The sequence below is a fragment of the Oryza glaberrima genome, chromosome 10 (assembly GCF_000147395.1).
Source record: "Oryza glaberrima chromosome 10, OglaRS2, whole genome shotgun sequence".
Taxonomy (NCBI): domain Eukaryota; kingdom Viridiplantae; phylum Streptophyta; class Magnoliopsida; order Poales; family Poaceae; genus Oryza; species Oryza glaberrima.
The window spans coordinates 15,118,847-15,142,671 of NC_068335.1; the positions used below are offsets into that span (position 1 = coordinate 15,118,847).

The window sequence follows — 23,825 nt, forward strand, 5'->3', positions numbered from 1 at the left end:
AAAGCTGATTTTAAATAAATCAGTTACCAGTGCTGAAGGTTTATTGATAATAATCTAGCATACTAGCCCTATGTGCTGATAGTTTTTGACAGAAACATAGACATGTAGCACAGATGATCTGCCTGATACTAAGACATTACCTTGTGAAGTGAAGAGTGGTTGCCCTCTTGTCTCCCATCCAATTAAAGTACAGTCAAGCAAATTATGGCCATGTTTCTTTGTCCATTCATCAAGACATGAAAGCATCAATGAAAAGGAGAACTGAAGTTCCTGGGTCTGCCGCTTTCAACACTCCGCTTGACCAAGCAGGAACAGCAGCCTCTGCTAGATAAGTTCTCTAAGAAGGTTGCCAGGTGTAAGCCAAAAGATGCTGCCATCATGAGGAAGACTGACACTAATCAAGACAGTGCTAATGGTGTTACTAGTACACCTAAGTGATGGTAATTGAACTGCCACAATGGGCAATTAAAGAGGTAGAGAGGAAATGCCGAAGCTTTCTGTGATTAGTGTCAGTGGTGGACATTGTCTGGTGGCTTGGAGCCAGGTCTGCTCGCCTGATGAGTATGGTGGTCTTGGAATCAAGGATTTACACCCTATTCGGTCGAGCACTGCGTATGAAGTGGCTGGCACTGAGGGTACAGCAGAATGATCGCGCCCATGGACAAGGACAATGCTGAAGAAACAAGAACACGAGACTCTGGAAAACATCTTCTTCGCAGCAACTAGGGTTGAGGTAGGAAACGTCGTCAACACTGATTTCTGGAGGTCCAATTGGTTGCCCAGCATCAGCTCCTCGATGCCATGCCTGTTCAGCTTTGTGTGCCAAGATGGTCTCTTGGTAGCTGAGAGTCTGACAAACTGTCGATGGGTGAAGGATATTGTGGGTGCACCATCGAGTAGAGCTTTGAGCTGATACTTTCAGGTATGGGACTTAGTAGAAGAGAAGAAACTGAACCAGCGAGAAGAAGATGTGTTTTTCTGGACAACGGCGGGGATGGTAACTTCTCAGTCGACTCGGGTGTACAGCATGTTCTTCCTGGCCAGAACGAGATGGTCTTGGGACAGGATGGTCTGAGAGACAAGAGCATCATCCAAGATCAAGTTGTTCATGTGGCTTGCCATCAAAGGGAGATGCCTCACGGCAGACAATCTACAAAAGAGAGGCTGGCCCCATCACCAACACTGCCACCTCTGTTCTTTTGCGAGTGAGGATTGTACCCACCTGTTTGCTGCCTGCAACTTCACTAATGTAGTTTGGGATATGTTGAGGAACTGGCTCAACATTGGTTTTCAGCTACCACGGGATCAGGACCTCGATCTTGGTGAGTGGTGGCTTCAGCCAAGAGTGTGTTGTCGTGCTGCTCACAGGAAATCCTTTGATTCCTTTTTTTCATGGTATGCTGGTTCATATGGAAGGAGAGGAATGCAGGGGTCTCCGAGAACAGAACAAGCACGCCTAGTAATGTATATGGAGCAATTAAGGATGAAATCTTGGTCTGGAGGGCTGCGGGTTTGTTCAAAAGAGAGGGCGATTTGTCCCTAGTTCAACCCAATCCTTTTTTCGACAGGACGATCTCCTGTTTTGTTTTTTTGGCTCCCCAGCATGGTGGGTGCCACCGGTTTCAACAGCCTACTGTCATTGTAATATCTACATTTCCCCTTCAATCTTAATGGAATTCAATCGGCCTCTTCTTTGGCTGATCCAGCTAAAAAAAAGGGCCTGACTGTCATGTTGTCAACCACTGAAAATGTAGAACAAGGTTTTGGCATCATCAAACTTGACCTAACTGCCAGTCTTCTGAGCAAGGTACATGTATCATCCTTTTGATTACATATTGTACTTGGTTCTAAATTATGATATCTGACTGCTTACCAACTCTTGTAAATATTCTTTTCTCCAATGAAATTTCTTGGAAAATAAACTTTCGTTATCATTACTGCTTCCTGTGTAGCACTTTCTCCTCTTTGTGCTGTTCTGCCTGCATATTTTTAGTTATATCTAGCATGCTATTTGATTAAGGTGTGGCTTTGTTCCATTATTTTTGTCTTTTCCCATCACTTTCGTGTGTACCATTTTGACCTTGTTGGATTTTTTTTTGGGAATACGCGAGACACGCATTTTTGTATTAAGAGGAATAAATGTATTTACAGAACGGGCCTGAAAAATAAAAAGAAAGGGACATGGTACAGGAGAGGGGAAGAGAAAAGTAGAAGCCTAATCTCCCGAATGATTTGGCGACCCAAGAACAAGCGAAGGGACTGTCATGGTCGGTATGGCTGATCTAGCCATCCGCCAGAGGTCCGCTTCCCCCATCATAGCCCTAGCTATCTCCATCCAAGGTCTGCTCTTCTGGTTGAAGATCCGGTTGTTCCTTTCCTTCTAGATTGTCCATGCTACCAGTGTCGCAATTGTGTCGAACCCTCGGCGATGGTCCTTAATCATCCTTTTGCGACTGTCACACAACCAGGCATGAAAGGACTGCTCATTGAGAGGCAGACATTCGGAATGACCGATAGCAGTAAGAGCAATCCACCAAAGCTGCCGAGACTCCGGGCATGCGACCAGGAGATGATCAATCGTTTCGTCGCTTTGATCGCAGAGGGGGCAACGATCCAGGTGCGACAGACCTCGGCTTCGAAGGCGGTCCGCCGTCCAGCATCGGTTGAGGGCGACCAGCCAGAGGAAGTAACGACATCGAGGAGGGGTGAAGGACTTCCAGATTGGCTTGTGCTAGAATTGAGTTCTCCCCAAGAAGAGAACCCGATAAGCCGAGCGGGAGGAGTACTGCCCCGAGTTCTCCCAACGCCAAGAAAGCTTGTCTGGCTCGTCAGACAGCTGCACAGATCGAAGGAGCTCCTAGAGCTTGAAGTATTCAAGGATCGCTTGCATCCCTAACGCCAAGGAGATATCGCGAATCCATCTCCTATCGTGCAGCGCCTCAGACCCGTGCGTTTGCCCCGCAACCGCCCTGGGATAGCCGCCCAAACAGCCGGTGCCAGCAACCGAATTGAAGCACCCTGCAGCCAACAATCTTCCCAGAACAACACCGAGTTCCCATCTCCCACTGAGCAAACCAAGGAGAGCGAGAAAAGGTTGCGCTCCTTCTGCGAGACCGGGATGCAAAGACCCTGCCAAGGCTTTTCCGGCAAGGTTCGCTGCTGCCATAACCATCTCGACATTAGAGCAAGTCCCATCCTCTCGAGATTGGGGAAGCCCAGCCACCGTATTCCTTTGGGGAGCATACCCGAGGCCAAGCAACCCAGCATGCGCCACCGCTTGCTGAAGCTTTCCCGGCCCATAGAAAACCACGACGAATCTTGTCGATCCCCTTGATTACCCATTTCGGTGCATTGATTGCCATTAGCAAATAAACTGGGATTGAGCTCAAAACAGCGTTCACCATGGTTGCTCGGCCGATGGGCGTCATCAAGTGCGACATCCATAGTGGAAGGCGATGACCGATTTTGTCGATTAGCGGTTGCAAGTCCTCTTTCTTCAGGCAGAAGATGGAGAGAGGCAACCCCAGGTAGGTGCAAGGAAAGGAAGCGACTGACCTTGTTTGATTTCAATGTTTGCTACTTCAAGAAAGAAGATAAGGAGGAGTTCTTTGTATTACAATGAGCTTTAGACTCGCATCTTCTTCAAGAAAGAAATGCAATACTCAAGGTATGAACCCTCTTCAGTTAGATAATTCAGTATGACGGCATTATATTTTTTATCCAATCTCTTATTCTAAGCATTATGTACTTCAGTGACATTTTAAACTTGAACCAGGAACAAGAAAAGGTCCTTTTATATGCACTCCTTAAGCTTTCTGAAGTACCATATGCTGGTAAATTGCTTTGTACAAACTTATTTCTTTTCGCCGTAGCTTAGCTTGTTAGTTTGTTTAAATGGTTATGTAGCCATCTTAAATTATCATTTTAATACGTCAACTACACTACTTAAGGGGGCTCTTCACACTTTTTCTTTCTTTTTTCTTAAAACAAAAACTATTGCACAACTATGGCACTATCCTAACATTTGCCTACCAATCAACTACTGTATCAATTCTCTTAGATCTCACAAAAACTCTTAGATATAGAGGGATATGGAGTTGCTGTGGTCCATATTTGGCATACTAGCATATGCTACAAAATTTTCATCGTGAATTGCAAATATGAAAGTATTTTTTTACCTGAAGATGTTGAGTTCGATGCTTAATCCTTACTTCCTCCGTCCCACTATGAATGCCCGGTCACAAGAACAATCTGGGAGACCGTAGCGACAAAGCTAGGGATTCCTCAATTGCGGCCGCTGAACTGGCCACGCACAACATCCCTCGAGGACTGGTGGATCCAGACCATTCATGCCATGAACAAGGACAAAAGAAGCGGAGTTAAATCAATTCTCATTCTACTCTCCTGGGAGATATGGAAAGAGAGAAATAGCAGGGTCTTCCAAGGCATCGAAGCATCACCGCAGACCATCACGAATCGAATATCAGATGAAATATGGCTCTGGCGTGCATGCGGAGCAAGGGGCATTGTCACGCCCCGAACTAGTCCCGAGCGGAACTAGCCCGTGACGCTCCAAATTAACCTGTTAATTGATACCAGTCCCAGGAAACAGTGCTGGTATAACAGGAAGACAGAATATCACAGCAACAGAGGTCTCTTTATTATAGAGTAGGGGTACAGTCATGTTGGGCTGCGGACAGATCCCGAGCTCACAACTGCATTACAAAAGGAACGCGGAAGCCAAGACTTGGACCACACATCACAGGCGCGACTTGGGAACTAGGCCGAAACCCTAAAACTCATCGTAGCCGGCTTGCTCCTGAAGGAACTCCTCGTCAGCGGGATCCGCTTCATCTTCTTCAGCAACTGGGGGGGGGGAAATTTTTTATATGGAGCAAGGGTGAGTACGAGAGTACTCAGCAAGCCATGGGAAATAAGTGTTTAATGCAGGCTTCAAAGAAGGGCTGCTGTTTTTGCAATTGATTTTATTTGAACTCTTTCCTGAAACAACTAAGTGAGTGCTTCTCAAACGACACGGATGAGAAAGTGCGTCTCGTCCGGTCGGAGTTTGTGCAATGTATCAATCTTTTGAATTGATCAAGATTGGCACCCGGCCAATAGCTTTCAAACGGCCACCCGGGCCTGGCTGGTCCCATCAGCCGCAGATTTTCCAAACATCAAACCCATTTCACAACAGCAAAATTTCACAAGGCAGTAGTCAAACAAAACTACGCTAGGAATCACCTCACATCCGCCCATGACCGTGGGCACGGCTGTTCGGACAGCTTAATAACCTCTGCAGAGGGGGTACACTTTACCCACACGACATTACTAACCCGGATCATCCAGCCCGTGCAGAACGGCCACGACTAGAGACCTTAAGGCTTTCATGACAAGGCATTTCGAAAGCCGACACAGGTTCGCCATATGCCAACGAGAGGGGTCCCAGACCAACACCAGATTAGGTCCCAGACCATACTGTGCCAGGAAGCCCAGGGGTCCTCCCCGACACCACCCCGGCGAATCCACATGTCTCTTGGCATCAAGGCTCCCCCGATTAGCTAATTACTCAGCCAGGGGTGTCCCATTCCACCCATGTGGTCGTACTTGTCTTATGTTCGGATGAAATTCCAAGGAAACGGTCCTTAAGTGCAAGAGCGGGAAACCGTACTCCCGGTACGTTCCCCGGTCCGCGGTTTTGGAAATTCATTTAGTTCGCAAGCACCGACCCAGGTGTCGGGTTTTCCAAGTCTTTTGTAAAAACCCAAGTTTTACCCAAGAACTTACTCAGATTTTAAGTTTGAAGGCGACCGTCGATACTCGCACAGAGTGCACGAATATCGAGGCGCAACTAGGTGGTTACAAGGGAACATGGTATAACAATTAACAGTGGAAGGATCAGATGCAACAAGTTGGGTAGGCCCACCGGTCTGCCTTGCAGACGGGGCAAACAGATCAAGTGCAATCCTATCAATGCATAATATTTTGCAAGCAAATTAATTAAGTTCAAATATAAGCTCAAGATGTTCAAAGGTGGCTTGCCTTGCTCGAGATCTTGAGCTTGATCCTCGAAATCCTCGCACTGCGGGTCTTCGGGCTCCGAAACTACACGCGAAACGGGACAACTCAACAAACGGCGAAAATAAAGCCCTATTATTGACCTCTAAGCGTGCCATTAGATAGATCTCGAGATTTGAGGAATTTTGGAAGTTGAACGGAGTCAAACGGACTTACGGTTGGGAAGATATTGAATTTCTAAGATTATTGGATTTTTGTCTAAAGGAAAAGGATTTATTTAAACCCTTTTTGAAAAAGAAAAGAAAAGAAAAAGAAAGAGGGAGGGAAATTAGACTTCCCTCGGGCGGCTAGGGCGCGGCCCGAGAGAAAGGGGCGGCTCGGCCGAGCTTAATGGGCCGGCCGGCCCAAGAGGGCGGCCCAAGGCGCGCGCGGGCGGGGAGGGGAGAGAGAGAGCCGGTGGGCCGGGTCCATCCTCGCGTGGTCCCAAGTGGGACCCGCTTGTCGGCGGCTCGGCTCACCGTGAGCGAGGTGCACGCGGGCGTGCTAGGGTTTGGGGAGGGGGGCGCGGCGCATGCGCGCGGTTCGCGGAGGACGCGGTGCGGCGGGCCCACGCGCAGCCTCACGGCTCGCGGTGGACCGCGCGCACGGGGAGAGAAACGGAGGGGGCGGCTGGCCGGGTCAGCCGATCCGGTCGTGGCCGAGGTGGCGCCGACGTGGCGCCTACGTGGCTGCCACGCGGGCCGGCGGGAGGTAGACGACGACGTCGGCCGAAACGGACGGCGGGCGGCGGCGGCGAGCGGCGGAGCGAACCACGGCGATACAGGCGAAAGCGAGCACACCGGGAGGTTGCACGGGACGAGAGGAGACGAGCCAACGGCTCGGATTCGCCGGGGGATGCTCGACGGCGGCGGATTGCGGCGGCGGCAACCGGCGGCAGGAGAAGGGGGAAACGGCGATGAGGTCACGAGGGGTCGATTCCCGGCGGTGAGAGCATCTACGCGGCTACGGGAATCCGTTGCTAGCGTCGGATTGGGCGGAGCTACGCCGAGCGAGGCTGGCGACGAGCGGCGCTTCCGAGCTCGGGCGGCGACGGCGGTGAGCACACGGCGGGCGGCGGCAACGGTCGGGGCGGCGCCAGCTAGCTACGGGGAGGCTACTCGTGCTACTACCCGAGTCTAAGGGGAGGAGATGGAACGAGGAGGGAGAACGGAGGGCGACACTACCGTGCGGGGAAGGGCGCGGTGACGAGAGGCCGACGGCACGGGAGCGATCTCTCCGGCCTCGGGCCGGGGAAGAGGAAGAAGAGGGCGCGCCCGGAGTCCCCTTCCGCGTCCTTGCTCGTGCCGGCTCCTCCGGCACACGCGTCGGCGGCGGTCGGCGAGAGGGACGGCAATGGCGAGGGCGAAAACGGGGAAGATTGGTTTGGGGAGGGCTCGGGTTTATAGGGCGGCAATGTCGGTTTGGGAGGGAGGAACCGACATTAGGCGGTCGAGCCAGCGGGCTGAAGCTCCGACTAGCGGCCAAAACGGCGACAGGGAGGATGACGCCGGCGGGGAAGGGAAAAGGGAGAAAGGAAGAGGGAAAGGAGGCTTGCCTCCTTTCCATTTCGGGAAAAGGAGGAGGGAGAGAGGGCGACGCGGCAGAGAGGGCGGAGGGCTCTGCCTCCGGCCCTTGGAGGCTAGCTCGCGGAGTGGCGGGGCCGGGTTGTGACGACGGCGATGACGGCGGACCGGCTTGGAGCGGAGCGGCGACACGGGCGGCAGGCGCGGGCAGGCGCGGGCAGAGCCTGACGGCGGCGGCGACCAGGCGGTCGGCCACCACGGCGCGCGCGCGCGGGGAGCCGCGGCTATTTGGGCGGCGTCGGCGGGAACGGCAGTGGGAGCAGGAGGGAGGGCTCGGCGCGGCTCGCGCGCTCGCGCGAGCAGCGCTCGGGCAGAGCGGGGAGAGGGAGGGAGAGAGAGAGAGAGAGAGAGAGAGCGAGTCGGGGAGGGAGGGGGAGATGGGCCGAGAGGGATTCGGCCCATCGAACCCTAGGGAGGCAAAATAGACTTTTGCGGAGGGATTTGATTTGGGAAGGATTTGGATTCGGGATTGAACTCGACGATGGATCGGGGATTTGAGACCTGAGATGGCACAGGCACTAGACAACAAGCAAAGAAACGGATTTCGCAAATAGGATTTTTAAGAGCTAGTTTTCCCGCTAGGCGCCAAGACGGAACGGGCGCTACAGGCATTCAATCTTTGCTCCCGGACAACGGTGGAGGCACAATCAGCAATCTGTAATCCGCAACATGTAACCCACTCCTTGTCTAGTGGTCCACCCCCCCTCCCATCTTTCCGCTTGCTGTTTTCTTTTGTTTTCTCTCCTAGCCTAAGGGCTATTGTACAGTTTTCCTCCTACTTTAATACAAATACACCCCGCGGGGGTTTCAGAAAAAAACTTCCTCTGTCCCACAATACTTGTCTTTCTAGGTTGTTTAGTACAAATTAAGGTTTGAGAAATAAAGACTATATTGCCCCTTATTTGAATAGAAGCAATAGAATGGTAAGGATAGAATGGGTAAAAGTTTGAATTGGAGGTGACTGATGTGACAAGTAGTACTAATAAGTGACAAGTATTGTGGGATAAAATTTAAACTCCAAAGAGATAACTAATTTGAGACGGAGGGAGTATACAGAATGCCATCCATCAATCCCCTCTAAAAATATTGAACTCACCATTTCTTTTTGCTGTTTTCATCATTTTCTAGCACCGACTCAATACTTCTCTATTTCCTCCCAATTGGAACTGATATTCTCTCTCCCTTTTACTCTGTAGAGGAGTTTCTCCGACTTTCAGTACCAACTGCCAGCCAGACGAGTTCACCCAGCACGATGAGTGTGAGGGCCGGTGACGGCGATCGAGATGCGAGAAGTTTGTGGCCACGAACGACGGCGAGATGGCACTAACACCGGCGAGCTCGCTCAAGCGACGAGGAGGCGCCTCCACAGCCAGGGCCGGTTGTCACTTGGATATATGGTCATCTTCAAATTGTCGGACACATTTTTTCGAAGCTGCATGTTGCCTCTTCCTTAATATAAAACGGTGTACCACGAAACTTACTTTAGCTTGCGTTTCTAACACGTACAAAAATAGAAACACTGACCGAATTGTTGAAGGGAAGAGATCGTAGTCGCAGCCTAAGGGCATATACAATGTAAGCCACTTCTAGAATACCCTCACTAACTAAGGGTATTCTAAAAGTACTCACCTCTACAATACAGGCCACATATGAGTATCCCAACCAAAAAAACCCCTCTCTCTCCTCTTCCTCTCTTTCCTATTCTACCCCTCTCTTCCCTCTCTCTCTCTTTCTCCCTTCACACGCGCCTGCTTCCCTCTCTCTCTTTCTCCGTCGTCTCTCGTCGCCGCCTGCTTCCCTCTCTCCCGTCGCCGCTCCCGCCGCCTCCCGCCGCCTCCACTCGCCTCCCTCTCCCTCTCTCTCCCGCCGCCGTCACCATCTGCCTCGCGACCGTCTCCTGCCACTACCTCCGAATCGAGCGCACGGGGAGGAAGCGGCAGTCGTCATCATCCTCGTCTGGTGGCGGCGGCGACCCCGGAAGGTGGCAGCGGCGACCCCGGAGGCGGCAGATCCAGCGCCGCCGTGGCCAGATCTGGCCCCCCGGCGGATGGAGTGGTGCCAGCCGTGCCGGCGGTGGCCGCATGGACGATAGCACTGTCGCCGCCTCTCTCTGCGGTCGTCTCCACGCGGTGGTCAACTCCGCCCGCCGCCTCTCTCTCCCGCCGGCGGAGACCGAGGAGACGGCGCCTCTCTCTTCTCGCGATGAGAACGAAGGGGAGAGAGGGGAGAGGGGTGAAAGGGGAATATGGTGGTGGAGAGACCGTCGCCTGGGGCGCCCATCACCGCAGTGCATGCCTCCATCCCGTTCCCTGGCCGAAAAGGAGGAGGAGGCGTGTCACCCAGGCAGGGGTCGCGTGCCATCGCTAGGGCACGGCTCCGAAGGAAAAGCGAACTGCCGTCGATGAGGGTGCGGGTTGAAGACACGCATTGGTGATGCCCTAAGGTAAAACAACAGCTTGCCTTACGGCTGCAGCAGTAGGATGGCGTCGTCTCCTAATCCTTGTCTTTCACTGCTATATGCACTACCGAGCACAGCAAGGGTGCAGCAGCAACGCCGTCCATGAGCGACACGGACGCGTGCAGATTGCACAGACAGGGGTTCCGGCAGTCGAAACTGTCAATAACCCAAATCGGAGTCGTTCTTTCTCTTCTCCCAGCAACCAGTTGGAATTGGATTCTAACACTGGTCCTACAAGAAGCAGGCGTGCAGTCTGGTAGTAGCTAGGAAATCAAATCTTTTCCACAAGAGATCGGTCTACCAACACAAGACCGCAGGCATGGCGACAACGACGACGATGACACTTGCGGCCAGCGCCAGCGACGGTTCCCCTTCGTCGCGGTCCACCGTCACGACCATCGCGGCGCAGGCTTATCACGTACTCAAGATCAACGGGTACTCCAACACCTTGGAAGCCGGCCGCCACCACGCCCTCAGCTCCTGTCCGTTCAGCGCAGGAGGCCACACCTGGCATGTCACCTACTACCCAAACGGAGGCCGCGACAGCAACAAGAACTGCATCTCCATCTTCCTCGTGCTTAAGGACATCGTCACCGAGGAGGACGTGATGGCAAAAGTTACATTCAGCCTGCTCGATCGATACGGGAATCCGGTGCCGTCGTACACCTATCACACCCGATTACGGAACTTTTCAACATCTCCTAGTAGGGCAAAGGGGTTCGAAAACTTTATTAGGAGGGACGAATTAGAGCGATCGGAATATCTCAATGACGACTGCTTTGCCGTCGCTGTCCATGTGATCGTCCCAAAGGAAAAGCCATCTATCGTGGTACCACCGTCGAACATGCATCTGCATTTCGTTGATCTCCTCGTAAGCAAAGAAGGCACTGATGTCAAGTTCCTGGTCGGCGGCGAGATGTTTGCGGCGCACCGGTTGGTGCTGGCTGCACGGTCACTGGTCTTTAAGGCGGAGCTTTTCGGGCCGACGAAGAAAGGCACCATAGATGTGATACAGATTGACAACATGGAAGCACGAGTGTTCAAGGCTCTGCTTGACTTCATCTACACAGACATTTGGCCGGAGATAGGTCTTGGAGAAGACAATGTAGCTATGGCTCAACGGTTGCTTGCTGCTGCAGACATGTATGGCTTACAGAGGTTAAAGTTTGTCTATGAAGATAAGTTGTGCAACCACATTGATACAGGCTCAGCGTCAACCATGTTGGTGCTAGCGGAGAAGCACCATTGTTGCAAACTTAAGGAGGCATGCTTTATGTTCCTTAGTTCCATGAGTCCTCCTATTGTGGAAGATCTAAATTCCAACATATTTGGCAGTGAATCAGAGAAGACGGTTTCTTCTTCAGATAACCATGGAAGTCAAATTAACCGTATAGATATTAGGATTCAACCGTGGCAAAATGCAGATGTCTAGGAATGTTAGTTGAGATTTCCAGTGCTATAAAATTTGTTTTCTTTGTTTCTAATAATTATGCACGTAGATTTACTTTGGACTAGAGTTTTTACGAGATGGTGTATCCTTATATATGTTAATTCAATCATTTTTTTAAAATAATAGAACTACAGATATTTGAGAAATGAGAAGCGGGCTCACACGTATCTAGGACGTAACAGTGGAGGTTCGCAAATCTCCTGACGACGATCGCCCTTCCCGGGCTCAATTGGTCATGTTAATTTCTATGGCGGTATGCGAGATTTTTTTTTCACCACTTAATTTTTTTTGGCACCAATTTTCTTTTTGCAAGTTTATATACCTAAAATTTATATTCAAATGTTCGATCGCCCTTCCCAGGCTCGATCGGTCACGTTAATTTCTATGGCGGTAGGCGAGATTTTTTTTCACCACTTACTTTTTTTTGCACCAATTTTCTTTTTTAAGTTTATATACCTAAAATTTATATTCAAATGTTCGATCGCCCTTCCCGGGCTCGATCGGTCATGTTAATTTCTATGGCGGGAGGTGAGATTTTTTTTTTCACCACTTACTTTTTTTTGGCACCAATTTTCTTTTGTAAGTTTATATACCTAAAATTTATATCCAAATGTTTTTTGTTTGTACGTAAGTTTACTGTATATATTTTTTAAATGGTTTGAAATATTAGATTTTTTTTTCTAAGTTATATTTTTCTATTTCTAATTGGTTTGAAGTTCATAGGAAGGGGATCAAGCAAGGGGGAGGAGCGGAGAATGCCTGATCACCCGCTTATTATTAGGGAGGCGGCTAGCTGGCGCGTGCGCGCAGCTAGCGCGCACTTCCCGCTTAACTACTCTATTAGTTAACACTTAATGCTAATGATGGGTAATTAGAGAAGATTTTGAAGATTTTTCTTTTTTTTGGGAGATTATTTTACTAACAGATTGAAAATTTTTAAATTAGATTTGAAAACTTTCGATTTAAGATTTAAATTTTAAAGTCAAATTTTGAAAACTTTCAACTCAGTTTTGAAAACTTTCAAATATTCGAAAATTTTCAACTCGAGATTAGAAAACTTTCAAGTCCAGATTTGAAATATTTGAAAACTTTCAACTTAAGATTTCAAAATTTTCAACTCAAGATTTAAAAACTTTCAACTCGAGATTTCAAGTCCAGATTTGAAATATTTGAAAACTTTCAACTTATGATTTGAATATTTTCAACTCGATATTTAAAAACTTGATTTGAAAACTTTCAAGTACAAAATTTTAAAATTTCAAAATTAAGATTTAAAAATTTTCAAGTTGTGATTTAAAACTTGCTAATTGGCACGAAAAAAAAAAATCAGAAAAAAGAGAGAGAGAAAAAAAAAGAAAAAGAGGACACGTGACATGGTGGGGGGCGATCTGGCACGTGCGCCAATTAGCAATCCTGTATTTATTAGCCCTCCCCAATTGGTACATGTTATGTTATGCTCAGCTGATGACAAGGCATTTCTCGACAAGTGCATCCTGGTCTCAGTTTATAAAGGAGTGAAACTTATGTTTGGTAAGCGAGGTGGGACTACGTGTGCACTAGCGCAGTGGCTGCACCGTATGGGCCTCGAAATTCAGCAAGAGAAAGGACCCGCAGGCCGCAGCTCATATGTGCGCCGTGCTCCGGCCTCATCGTCCTATGCTGGCTGCTGCTGCTACGATGCCACCGGCCAGCGGAACGCGTTGGCGTTCTGGAAGGTGCGGTTCGATCGGGCGCGAGGACACGTCGTACGTGTGATCGATGCTGATCACGGCAGTGGGCGCGACGGTTGGTTCTCGATCGAGGTGGCACGGCATACGGTCAAGGATGAGATCGTCGGCTTGAGACGCCATGTATGCTGCCGCTCACCCCTCGTCGGCTCCGCTGGCTGGCCGCGTACCTCGAGGGCGCGTACGACGTATTACGACGTACGCGCCGACAAATTTACGTACGCGCGCGCGAGCGACACAAGCCCCACGGCGAGGCAGCTGCACGCACTGCCTCCCGCCAATCGGCGCACAGGGCCTCGCACCGACGACGAAGAACGTCGACAGCCAGGGCACCATGCACCGACGCGTACTGCGTCACCATATGTACGCGGGCAGAAGTCTCGTCGACTCGTTGCTGCCCGCGGTGGAAATGAGCAGTACACCTGGGAGCTGGAATTGGAACAGTTGGTCTGGCACGACAACGGTCTGGCCGCAAATTCATATTGAGTTTTGAGAAGACACACTTTCGCCTGAGCGCCGTGCACAGATGCAGTAGTTGTTCATCGATCAGATATTCAGATCCATTGGAAGCTTGGCGATGGTGACGAGGGTTTTTGCTAGGGTTTTCTGGTGCTCGCGAGGTTGGAATTTGGAAACAAAAGGGAGGAAGTTCGACTGAGGTACAAACGGAACCCAAATGAATCTCATAAGTGGATTTTATATGTCATATATGATGGTTTGTATTTCAAGAAAGAGGGAGAAATCACAGGTGGAATATTTGCAGAATTTTATACGATTGTTGCTTTTCTGACCTCCTTACAAATTCAAAAGATGGTTACGTTCTTTGTAGAAAATTTTGTGCCTACTCGGTTTTTCGAGAATGGCTAGGTAATTTTGACAAAGATATATCTTCAGGTTACATTATCGAGAACGTTAGTCCAATCATTTGCATTGAGGTTAAGAACTATTATCAATGTTATAGATAAGACATATCACCAATATAAGATTCATGATATACAGAATTACCGTTATCGGGTATAGTCCGTTGACAAAACTTACTATCTTTTTCTATAAATCACCTTATTAAATTTGAAAAAAAAACTCAAAACGTGTAATAATATAAGACAGAGGAGTATCATACACGTCGTTTTCTTATAACTCTGTTAGTACTTTATATTGCAAATTGATTTTCCTTGTAAATATGCTTGCTGGAAGGCGCTACAAAACTGAACCATATGTAGGTGAACTCATTCCACGAAAGAAACCTTTATTTTTCTCGACAGTTGAATTTTGGCTTGGATGAATCCTAATTACTACACTGATAATTTAATTTCCAATTGATGAGTAACGATGTTGTAAATTAAATCCTTCAACATAGTTGGATGGCTCTGGATTAAACACCAGAAATTATCTACTTTCATGACCAAAGACAATGCTCTTGAAGAGGCAAGGAAATTGAAGCACACCTTCTTAAGACCATGGCATTGGTACTTGTCTGCTAGCATCAGCATAGTAACCACTGAACTTGTATCAATATAGTTGCACAACTTATCTTCGCACATTATCTTCAATCTTGATAGGCTATACTTATTGGCTGCAACGAGTAGTTGTTGAACCATAGTCGTCTCGTCTTGACCTATCTCTGGCCAAGTGTCCATGTAGATAAAAACAAGCAGAGCTTTAAACACTTGTGCATCCATGTTGTCAATTTTCATGACATCTGTGGTGCCTCCCTCCATTGGTTTGAATAGCTCCGCCTTGAACACCGATGACCGTGCCGCTAGCACCAACCTGTGTGCGGCAAATGTCTCGCCGCTAACCACAAACTCGACATCGGTTCCCTCTTTGCTTGATAGAAGATCACCATAATCCAGGTGCATGTTTGATGGGGGCACCGTGAAGGATGGTGGTTCCTCGGTGATGACCAGACGAACCGCGATAGCGAAGCAGTCGTCGTTGAGATATTCCGATCGTTGCAAGTCGTCCCTTCTAATGAAGTTTTCGAACCCAAGCGCGTTATTACTAGCCACCGAGAAGTTATACAATATGGTGGTGACAGTGTGTGACCGCACCGGATTCCCGTGTCGGTCGAGCAAGCTGAATGTAACTTGTGCCATGACATCGTCATTGACCGTGTCATCGTCAAGATGGATGAAGAAAGAGATGCAGTGCTTGTTGGTTTCTTGCCCTCCGTTTGGGTAGTAGCTGATATACCAGGTGCGACCTCCCGCACTGAACGGAGAGGAACGGAGGGCCTGCCCACGACCGGCTTTCAAGGTGCTGGAGTACCCCTCGATCTTGAGTATGTGGTAGGTTCGTCCCGCGGTGATGGTAGTGGTGGACCTCGACGGCGGAGGACCGTCACCGACGCTGGACGTGAGAGCCGCCGCCGCCGCCGCCGTCGTCGTCGTCATACCTGCGTCTAGCCCGACGTCCGACGGAGATGTAGGAGCTGAGGCCTGCGTTTTTCTGTTGGTTGGCCGCACGCCGATGTGCACAGGATTCTGATTTCTAAGCTACCTCTGCCTAGCCTCTTGTAGTAAAGCTAAAGAGAAGTGTTGGTATTCAACTCCAATTGCTAGGAGTTAACAGGAAGAAGCAGAGTTTGATCTGATTCGGGATTGACTGCTTCGGCCCGGTTCCTCAACGGTAAGTAGTAGTCAGAAACCCGATGTACGTCGTCCCATGCTACTGCTCCGGGCTCCAGCATCCACACCGATGTATCTACCCCCACGCGCTCGCGTTCCCCTCAACCGCCACCCTTCACGCCCTCAATCCCCTCCTCTCCTCCGCGCATCTCTCACCCGGCGCCGTAATCGCCGCCCGCCTTCCGCGTCGCAAGCGGCGGCCCCTCTGCGCCGATTCCCCACCATCATCGATCTCCTCCGCCCTCTCAGCCACCGCCGCCAGGGAGGCGACGCCCCAACCGAACCGCACTGCCGGGACACCGACGCCCATCCCGTTCACTCGCCTGCCCCTCTGCGGCGCGCCGCCGGATCAACGTCAGTCGCCTGCCTCTTGCCCGGTCTCCTTTGCGCCATTATCGATATCCGCCAAGTGCTGCTGTTCCCTCCGCCGGAAGCTCCACCGCCGTCCCGCGCCGGGACATCGACGCCCGCCTTGCTGATCCCGTTCCATCCCGTCCTCCGCTGCCGCTCCACTCGCCCTCCACTGCGCCGCCACGGATCTCAGCCGCCGGATCCGCTCCCCTCGCCCTCCTCCGCGCCGCCACTGACCTCCACCTCGACGGACGCCTGCCCGTAGACATCGAGTCCACCGCAGCTCCCCTGTCGACGGCGAACTGCTTTACTCCTGGCTGGTCTCCTCTGCGCCTCCACCAGCCCCGCGGTGGCCTTCATTGTCGATAGTCTCATCTCAAAAGGTAAAACAAAATCGTTTATGACTGAATTAGGTTTAAGATAGTAATTTGATCCTATAAAACATTTAGAAGCCCATTTGGCCATTCGAGTGAATGAGCAGAGATAAGTAATGTTAAAAGGCCATAATTATTATGTAATTGATGAAACATATATATTGTTCATATACTTTGTCCCAATATCATATATTGTCCTAATATCTTGTTGAATGGCCTCCATTTATGGTTCTACATTTTACTGTTTTCATCATGCACAATAGTTGATACGTCTGGATTCTGATTATTCTGATTGAGTTGTGGTCTGAATTCTAAATTTGCTGTCAATTGCTCTGCACTAATTTGTACTATGCATTTTGATTTTCTGATTGAGTTGTGTTGTGCCCTATTTCAGAGATGCCATGACGTTACAGGTATGCAAATGAAATCGATCGATCGATCAACCTGCCCACTTGCTCAACCAATTTGATTAACACCAATTCTGAATCTCAGATCATGCAAGCACAGGCTGGGATGGTGGAGCAGCCTCCACAGATCCGTTCTGTCAGGCATCTTGGCTTACAGGTGAACTACACAGCGATGGCATCAATTTGCAGTTGACGTGAACAATCGGATAAGTATATGTTCTTGTGCTTTCTAAATTATGAAATGGAATATATTGTTCGTTTCTGAAATTTGATTTATCTCCAATGTTACTTGAAAATGATACTGCAAGCTAATTGAATCAAGTTTTGTTATATTGCAGAAGGCTAGCATTATCCAATCTGCTGCTTTGACTGCATGGCGTGCTTTATATGGTATGGCTCGAGTTTTTGTTGCCATTGTTGCTGTTTCCTATAACATGCATCTACCTTTACTTTTAATTTAGCATGATAGGTAAGTACGTAATTAGTGACTTTTAAATGGCTTTGGTATTAACAAGTGTGCTTCTCATAGTTTGCTTGTACGGCAGACAGCTAGACTACTACCAAAAGTTACTTCATCTCCTTTCAAAAAGTTTCAGGTTATCTCAAGTATAAATGTTGAATACTTGAGATAAGGCCCCATTGTGGTGATCTGGTTTAATTCAAAATATATATATACATACATACATACCGGTGATTGTGACTGGTTTCATGTAGGATTCAGTCAACTGATTTATGTGCTTGATTTTAAACATCAGCGGGTCTGGAATGCGTCTGTCCACACCTCCGTGTTTGCACAGCTGCGCAGCAGTAGCCCTCCACCCGTCCACGGCACTGGTGTTGCCGATCCCTCGTCAGCAAATTGCCACCCAAGCGCCACTGATCTCTTGTCCAAGCCACCGCCTCAAGCGCTGGCGATTCCCTATCCAAGCCACCACCTTGTCGCTGATCCCCCTTCTCCTGAACCACATCACGCTGCCTCTATGTTCTTGAGATCTAGCAGTAGGTGAATCATATCATTCCTGATTTTCATGAAATATCATATGCATTATATAGATTTTTTCGACTTGCTTTCTGTGGTACCTAGCTGTTGGTGGCGTGCAATACAATATTTACTATTTACGCTACCTGTGTATTTAGAGGGTATAATGAAATTTGATCTGAAGTTATGAAATTTGAAAATTGTATTTCCATGATCCAACCAGCTTATCTGCAGATTTAACAAAGTATTCATGTTCATTTTACATTCTTCATCTCATTTACAAAATTGTAACCATGTAAAATAAGATATTTACTACCCGCAAAAAATCGTGTGAGATTTTTACTAGATGAAGTTGTATTTCTTCTGAAGAAGGCTTGGATTTACTACTCATCTGAAAACCATTGTTACATCTGTAGGTGAGCTCCCAGATTTATGAAACTATCAGTAGCACAACTAGAAAGGAAAGGGACATTTATTTTCAGCAGAAAGAGAAAGGATAGAGGAAGTACGTACAGTCGAATGTGATGAATGAAATATCTGATGATGCTCTCGTTTCAGCTGTGATGAATGAAATATCTGATGGCAGGTGATTTTAATTTAGGGATTCGGTTCAACCTTTTTCTTTTACATTTTCTTTTACAATTTGTAGTTTGTAGAGCCTAAATTATTCAGGTTTACAGGCTGTTATGTTTGTTTAGATAAGACAATCTTTTTATTTGCCAGTTTCTCAAAAAACTTTGGCCAGAAATTAATGTACCATTATATACTTCCTAGGATTCTAGGAATAAGGCTGAGTTCGGGGGGTGTATTTGTCTTTGCAAATACCTCATCGTGGGCATGCTTTTCAAAGTACTAAACGGTGTATTTTTTAAGAAAAAGTCCGATACATAAATTTCTTTAAATATTCAAATAAACATGTTTTCAAGTTTCTAATAACTTAATTAATTGTGCACTAATGACATATCTTCTTGTGCGTGCCGAGAAAATCCCTCTCCAAACGCCTAACCTCGGTGTTCTTTACTCTTAAAGATAAAGATAAAGATGAAAATTAAGTGTTTTATGCAAAACGAGGATGTATTAACGTATGATTAATTGAGTTTTAATTATTAAAAACTTGAAAAATAAATTGATCTGATATTTTAGAGCAACTTTTATATAAAAGGTTTTCGCACGAAACACACCATTTAGCAGATTGAAAAGCGTGCCACAAATATCCAAAATTTTATCCACTTTTTCTAGTGGAAATGAATGGCTCATTGAGTTTGCAGTTTGCAAGATCTAATATAGCTTTATCACTACGCTTGATCAATTTGAACACTACACGATATGTTGTTTACTCGATAGCGTGAGGGTAGACGATCATAGCATGCATTCAAGTGGAGGTTAGAATGCTGGAAACCCGCATGATGTAAGAAAATTGCTCCAACCATCCGTGCAAGCTACATTTTTCATTCCTATTGTAGTGCATGGTTTTAAAAAATATGCATTCCTATTTTACATTACCGTAGCGTTAGCACGGGCCAATTACTAGCATGAATAATTTTGAAAAAAATAATAATATTCATACAACACATATACCACTCCACAAAATCTCTAGTAAGACTCCATTTACACATTTAGATATAAAGAAAGACAAATTCAATATATGAATACTAGCGATTCTATTTATACATACTTTAATTCAATTTTTTTCTTAATGTGTAGAACAAATTTAAACTTAATAAAGTGTTAGATGTCACTATACTCCACATTATCATTTTTTTAGAAAAAAATATAACTATTTATATCAAGTTTGCTAGAAAAAGATATAGGAGTGAATATGCCCTCGAGAAATTAAAATTAATTTCCATGCATTCGTGATGCTTGTAGAAACCACTTCCTAGAAAAGTTTAACTTGTGGTGCTTATTCAAATAGGGCCGGCCCTGATAGGGCTGAGCAATGCAGCCGCACTGGCCCCCCAACTCGTAGGGGCTCCCACCTATCCCCCCTGGATTTTTCACATTTTGGTCCTTTTGAAAAACTTATTTTGTAAATAGACTCCTAAAAAAACTTATCCCAAAAATGGTCCTTTTTGGGGCGCCAGAGTGAACGACGGCGCCAGCCACTGTGGCGCCGTCCCCCTGCTGACGTGGCGGGGCGATGCTGAGGTGGCTAGGGGGAGTGCGCCAGAGTAGCTGGCGCCCCTCCCCCCCCGAAATTTTTTATTTTTGTTTTATTTGTTTGATTTTTTTTTCACGCTTAGGGACACACAAGAACCAACCATAGAAAAATTGAACTCAAATGGACGTAATATGTGACATGTAGAATTTTTCCTCTCCTCTCCTCTCTCTCCGAACTAGTGCAGAGGAGAGAGATGTGCAACTTTTTTATTTTTATTTTATTTTTTTGATATTTTTTTCACACTTAGGAACTCACAGGAACCAACCATGTAAAAAATAAACTCAAACGGACGAAATATGTGGCATGTGGAATTTTCCAAAGCTCTACCGAAAAACTTCTCTCCTCGAAAACACAATCTTGCAAGCGGAATTTGTAGGTTTTAGTATCACCAAACCTGGCGAAGTAGGGGAGAATCGGGTGTAACTTTTTCTGTAGATATCCGTGCATATATTATTTGCCTGATTCCGAGTCCGTATGAGAAAGTTACGCCTATTTTAATAGATGACATATTTTGTCCGTTTCGGTAGAGTTTTGGAAAATTCTACATGTCACATATTTTGTCCGTTTGAGTTTATTTTTTATACGGTTGGTTCCTATGTTCTCCTAAGTGTGAAAAAAATATCAAAAAAATGAAATAAAAATAAAAAATTGCATGTCTATGTACTGTTTAACTTATATATGTCATTTCATGTGGTTATATTTTGAATTAGATTAAGTAATTTCATATAGTGGTAGAGTGCATTATGTTTAACACGCTGATCAAAGGGTTTTACTAAAGGAGTTATGGTCTAATTTTAGTGAAGGTGCAAAGTAGACTAAGTGGTATGGTAAATATTTTCAGACTTAGCTAAGTGGTAGTTCGAGTTTAAATTTTTTTTGTGGTTGGTTGTATCGTGATCCTGAGTTGAAAAAACATCCGAAAAAATAAAATAAAAATGACACCGTTGCAACTCCATACAGAGAAACAGGAATGGAGGCGGCGGCGCCAGCCATACTGGCGCCCTCCTCCCTGGGGCGGCGCCATGCTGGCGCCCTCCTCCTGCCACGTCGGTTCGCGTGCGCCACGGTGGCAGGAGGACGGCGCCAAAGAGGCTGGCGCCGTCCCGTTGGATGACGGCGCCAGCCACTCTGGTGCCCCAAAAGGACCATTTCTGGGATAAGTTTTTTCAGGGGTCTATTTGCGAAATAAGTTTTTCAAAAGGACCAAAATGTGAAAAATCCAGCCTATCCCCCATGCCATAGTACTCCCTCCTTCCGTTTGACGCCGTTGATCTTTTTAAACATGTTTGACCGTTCGTCTTATTCAAAAACTTTTGTGAAATGTGTAAAACTATATGTATACATAAAAGTATATTTAAGAATAAATCAAATGATAATAAAAGAATTAATAATTACTTAAATTTTTTAAATAAGACGAACGGTCAAATATTTTTAAAAAAGTCAACGGCGTCGAATGTTTTAGGATAGAGGGAGTAGCAAATAGTGACGTCGATGCCACGTCATTCCTAATTGGCTGATTCCACAACGCGATCGGTGAGATTACTGTCATGACAAGTAGGCGAGAAGAGGCAAGTAGTGATTGCATCTGCAATCAATTGTCGATGCTTGCCCCCAACCAGTATCGTTCCCCGCCCAGCCGCTTTGTTCAAACGGCTACCGCATCTGCAAGACACGTTGACTACTTGCCGATATGCTCATCTACTTGCGAAATACCCCCTCCATTTTAAAGGGAAATTTTGCCACAGGACGTCGTGATTTCGTGGTTTTAGCTGTAACACATCGCATGGAGTCACTTTTGGAGAAACACACTTTGAAAATATGGTTATTTGCTGGGGGACACCGTACCATTAAATTAATATTTTTTGCTAACTAGACGATACTGCCCTCACTTTTTTACATGACTTAGACCAAATTGCCTCTTCTTTCCCTTTCTCTTCCTATCTTCTTCCTTATCTCTTTCTCTCTCCCTCGACAGGCTGAGTGCAGCTCAATGAACACAATAACGGCGCGGCTCGCGGTGGCCGTGCAACGTATGCAGGCGGACGGTGATGCGGCACAGGGCGGCGCGCGGCGCAGTAGCGCACGTGTGCAGGAGTGGCGGCCGGCACGAAGGTGGAGCAGCGGCCACACGAAAACGGAGCAGCGGCCGGCACGGTGGTGGCACGGCTGCACAGCACGCGGCTCCGTCTCTGCCTACGACCTGCAAACCCCGTGCCCTCATGCCCGGCTCTTCTCCGCCCTGCTCCCCAACCCCATGGCATCGCAGTGGACCCGCACCTCCAACCGTGTCGGCAATGACCACCACCTCCGTGCGGTGCTGCTCGCCTCTTTCCCGCCGTCTCCACCTGGATCCGCCGCCTTCCTTGCGGACCTCGTCAACACCGGCTTCGTCACTGATGGTCTCTCCTATGACCGCGCCGCCAGCCGGCTCTTCCCTCATGAACCTCGCTGCCTGGTGCCCCTTTCGCCTCTGCTGACCTCGCCAGGGATGGAGGGACTCATCGACTCTCGTCGGCATGTCTCCTGCGTCGCCTCACTGGCGTGCTCGGGCTCCCCGCCCATCTGCTCCCCTACCGGCCGAGGACGCGTGGGTTAGTGAGCAGATGCTGCCCGCGCGCCTTGCCGCCGCCGCCCTCGGCCGGCTGCCATCAAGCTTGCCTCCTGCGAGCAGAGGAAGAAGGGGAAAACAATGCTAGAGGCACATGCGGGCCCATGTGCTTGATAAAAAGCAAATCTGATATGTGGGTCCAAGGGCATTTAAACTTTCACTCGATTTCTCTTTCCTCTTAAACCGAAAATTATTATTTTAATGGATATAGTGTCTACCAGCAAATATCTAACTTTTGAGAGTGTATTCCCCTAAATGTCACTTCGCGTGGTGTCTACAGCTAAAAGATGTCATGTAGCAAAATTTTCCCTATTTTACAATGTATGACTCTATTGATTCTTTTTATAACATTTGACCATTCATCTTATTAAAATAAGTGGTATAAATATCATTTATTTTGTTGTGACTTGTTTTATCACCTTATATTTTTATATATTTATATTAAAATTTTGAATAAGACGAATAATTAAACGTTGTGCGAAAATTCAAGAGTGCGTCATACATTTTGAAAAGAATCTAATAGGAGGTATAAGCAGCAGCAACAGCTCGCACATATAAATATTCGAATTAGAAAAAAAAATTACTGTCAGTAAACTTTCCATTTGTCATTTGGGGACAGGGACAAACTTTCTAATAGTATAAATGGACGATGGCCAATGAGTGTGGACGAGCCCTTTTCGCACACGTTTGTTGAATGGACATGACTACACAACTAGTGGTAGCTGGTTACCACTCTATTTATAAGAGACCCTATCTATCTATACTTCAAATAAAATTTTCTCTTAAACTACTCATCCGATTACACCGTTGTGTTCGTAACAATTAAATCTTTATAACAAGATCTCACATGTTTATATTTTGATGAAAAATTATAAATTACTTTATAATATATCGAAATTACTTTTAGATTTCACTAAATTACTTCTTCGATATATAAAAGTAAATTCAATAAAGCTTAAAAGTAATTTACATATATTATAGAATTATTATAGAAGTAACTTATAACAAAAAGAAAGTAAATTTAATGATGTCTTTTTTCATTG

General features: G+C 47.1%; 2 protein-coding genes and 1 long non-coding RNA gene across 4 annotated transcripts; 2 read left to right on the top strand and 1 right to left on the bottom strand.

Moving 5' to 3' along the window:
- The first annotated feature begins 9,395 nt into the window (after nucleotides 1–9,395).
- LOC127785720 (BTB/POZ and MATH domain-containing protein 1-like) lies at nucleotides 9,396–12,029 on the top strand. Its single transcript, XM_052313120.1, has one exon. The coding sequence runs from the start codon at nucleotides 10,418–10,420 to the stop codon at nucleotides 11,528–11,530; it is 1,113 nt and encodes a 370-aa protein (XP_052169080.1). The 5' UTR covers nucleotides 9,396–10,417; the 3' UTR covers nucleotides 11,531–12,029.
- A 2,538-nt stretch (nucleotides 12,030–14,567) lies between these two features.
- Nucleotides 14,568–15,904, bottom strand: LOC127785984 (BTB/POZ and MATH domain-containing protein 1-like). Its single transcript, XM_052313305.1, has one exon. The coding sequence runs from the start codon at nucleotides 15,666–15,668 to the stop codon at nucleotides 14,568–14,570; it is 1,101 nt and encodes a 366-aa protein (XP_052169265.1). The 5' UTR covers nucleotides 15,669–15,904.
- Nucleotides 15,905–16,642: 738 nt separating this feature from the next.
- Nucleotides 16,643–18,884, top strand: LOC127785986 (uncharacterized). 2 transcript variants are annotated; one of them, XR_008019884.1, is made up of 4 exons: nucleotides 16,643–17,040; nucleotides 17,120–17,244; nucleotides 17,373–17,424; nucleotides 18,430–18,884. It is a non-coding gene; the product is annotated as an uncharacterized LOC127785986 (long non-coding RNA). The 2 variants fall into 2 exon arrangements; XR_008019885.1 differs by having other exon boundaries at nucleotides 16,643–17,244; nucleotides 18,430–18,883.
- Nucleotides 18,885–23,825: the final 4,941 nt, after the last annotated feature.

Coding starts and splice junctions, on each gene's coding strand:
- LOC127785720 (XM_052313120.1), top strand. CDS start 10,418: ATGGCGACAACGACGACGATGACACTTGCGGCCAGCGCCAGCGACGGT.
- LOC127785984 (XM_052313305.1), bottom strand. CDS start 15,668: ATGACGACGACGACGGCGGCGGCGGCGGCGGCTCTCACGTCCAGCGTC.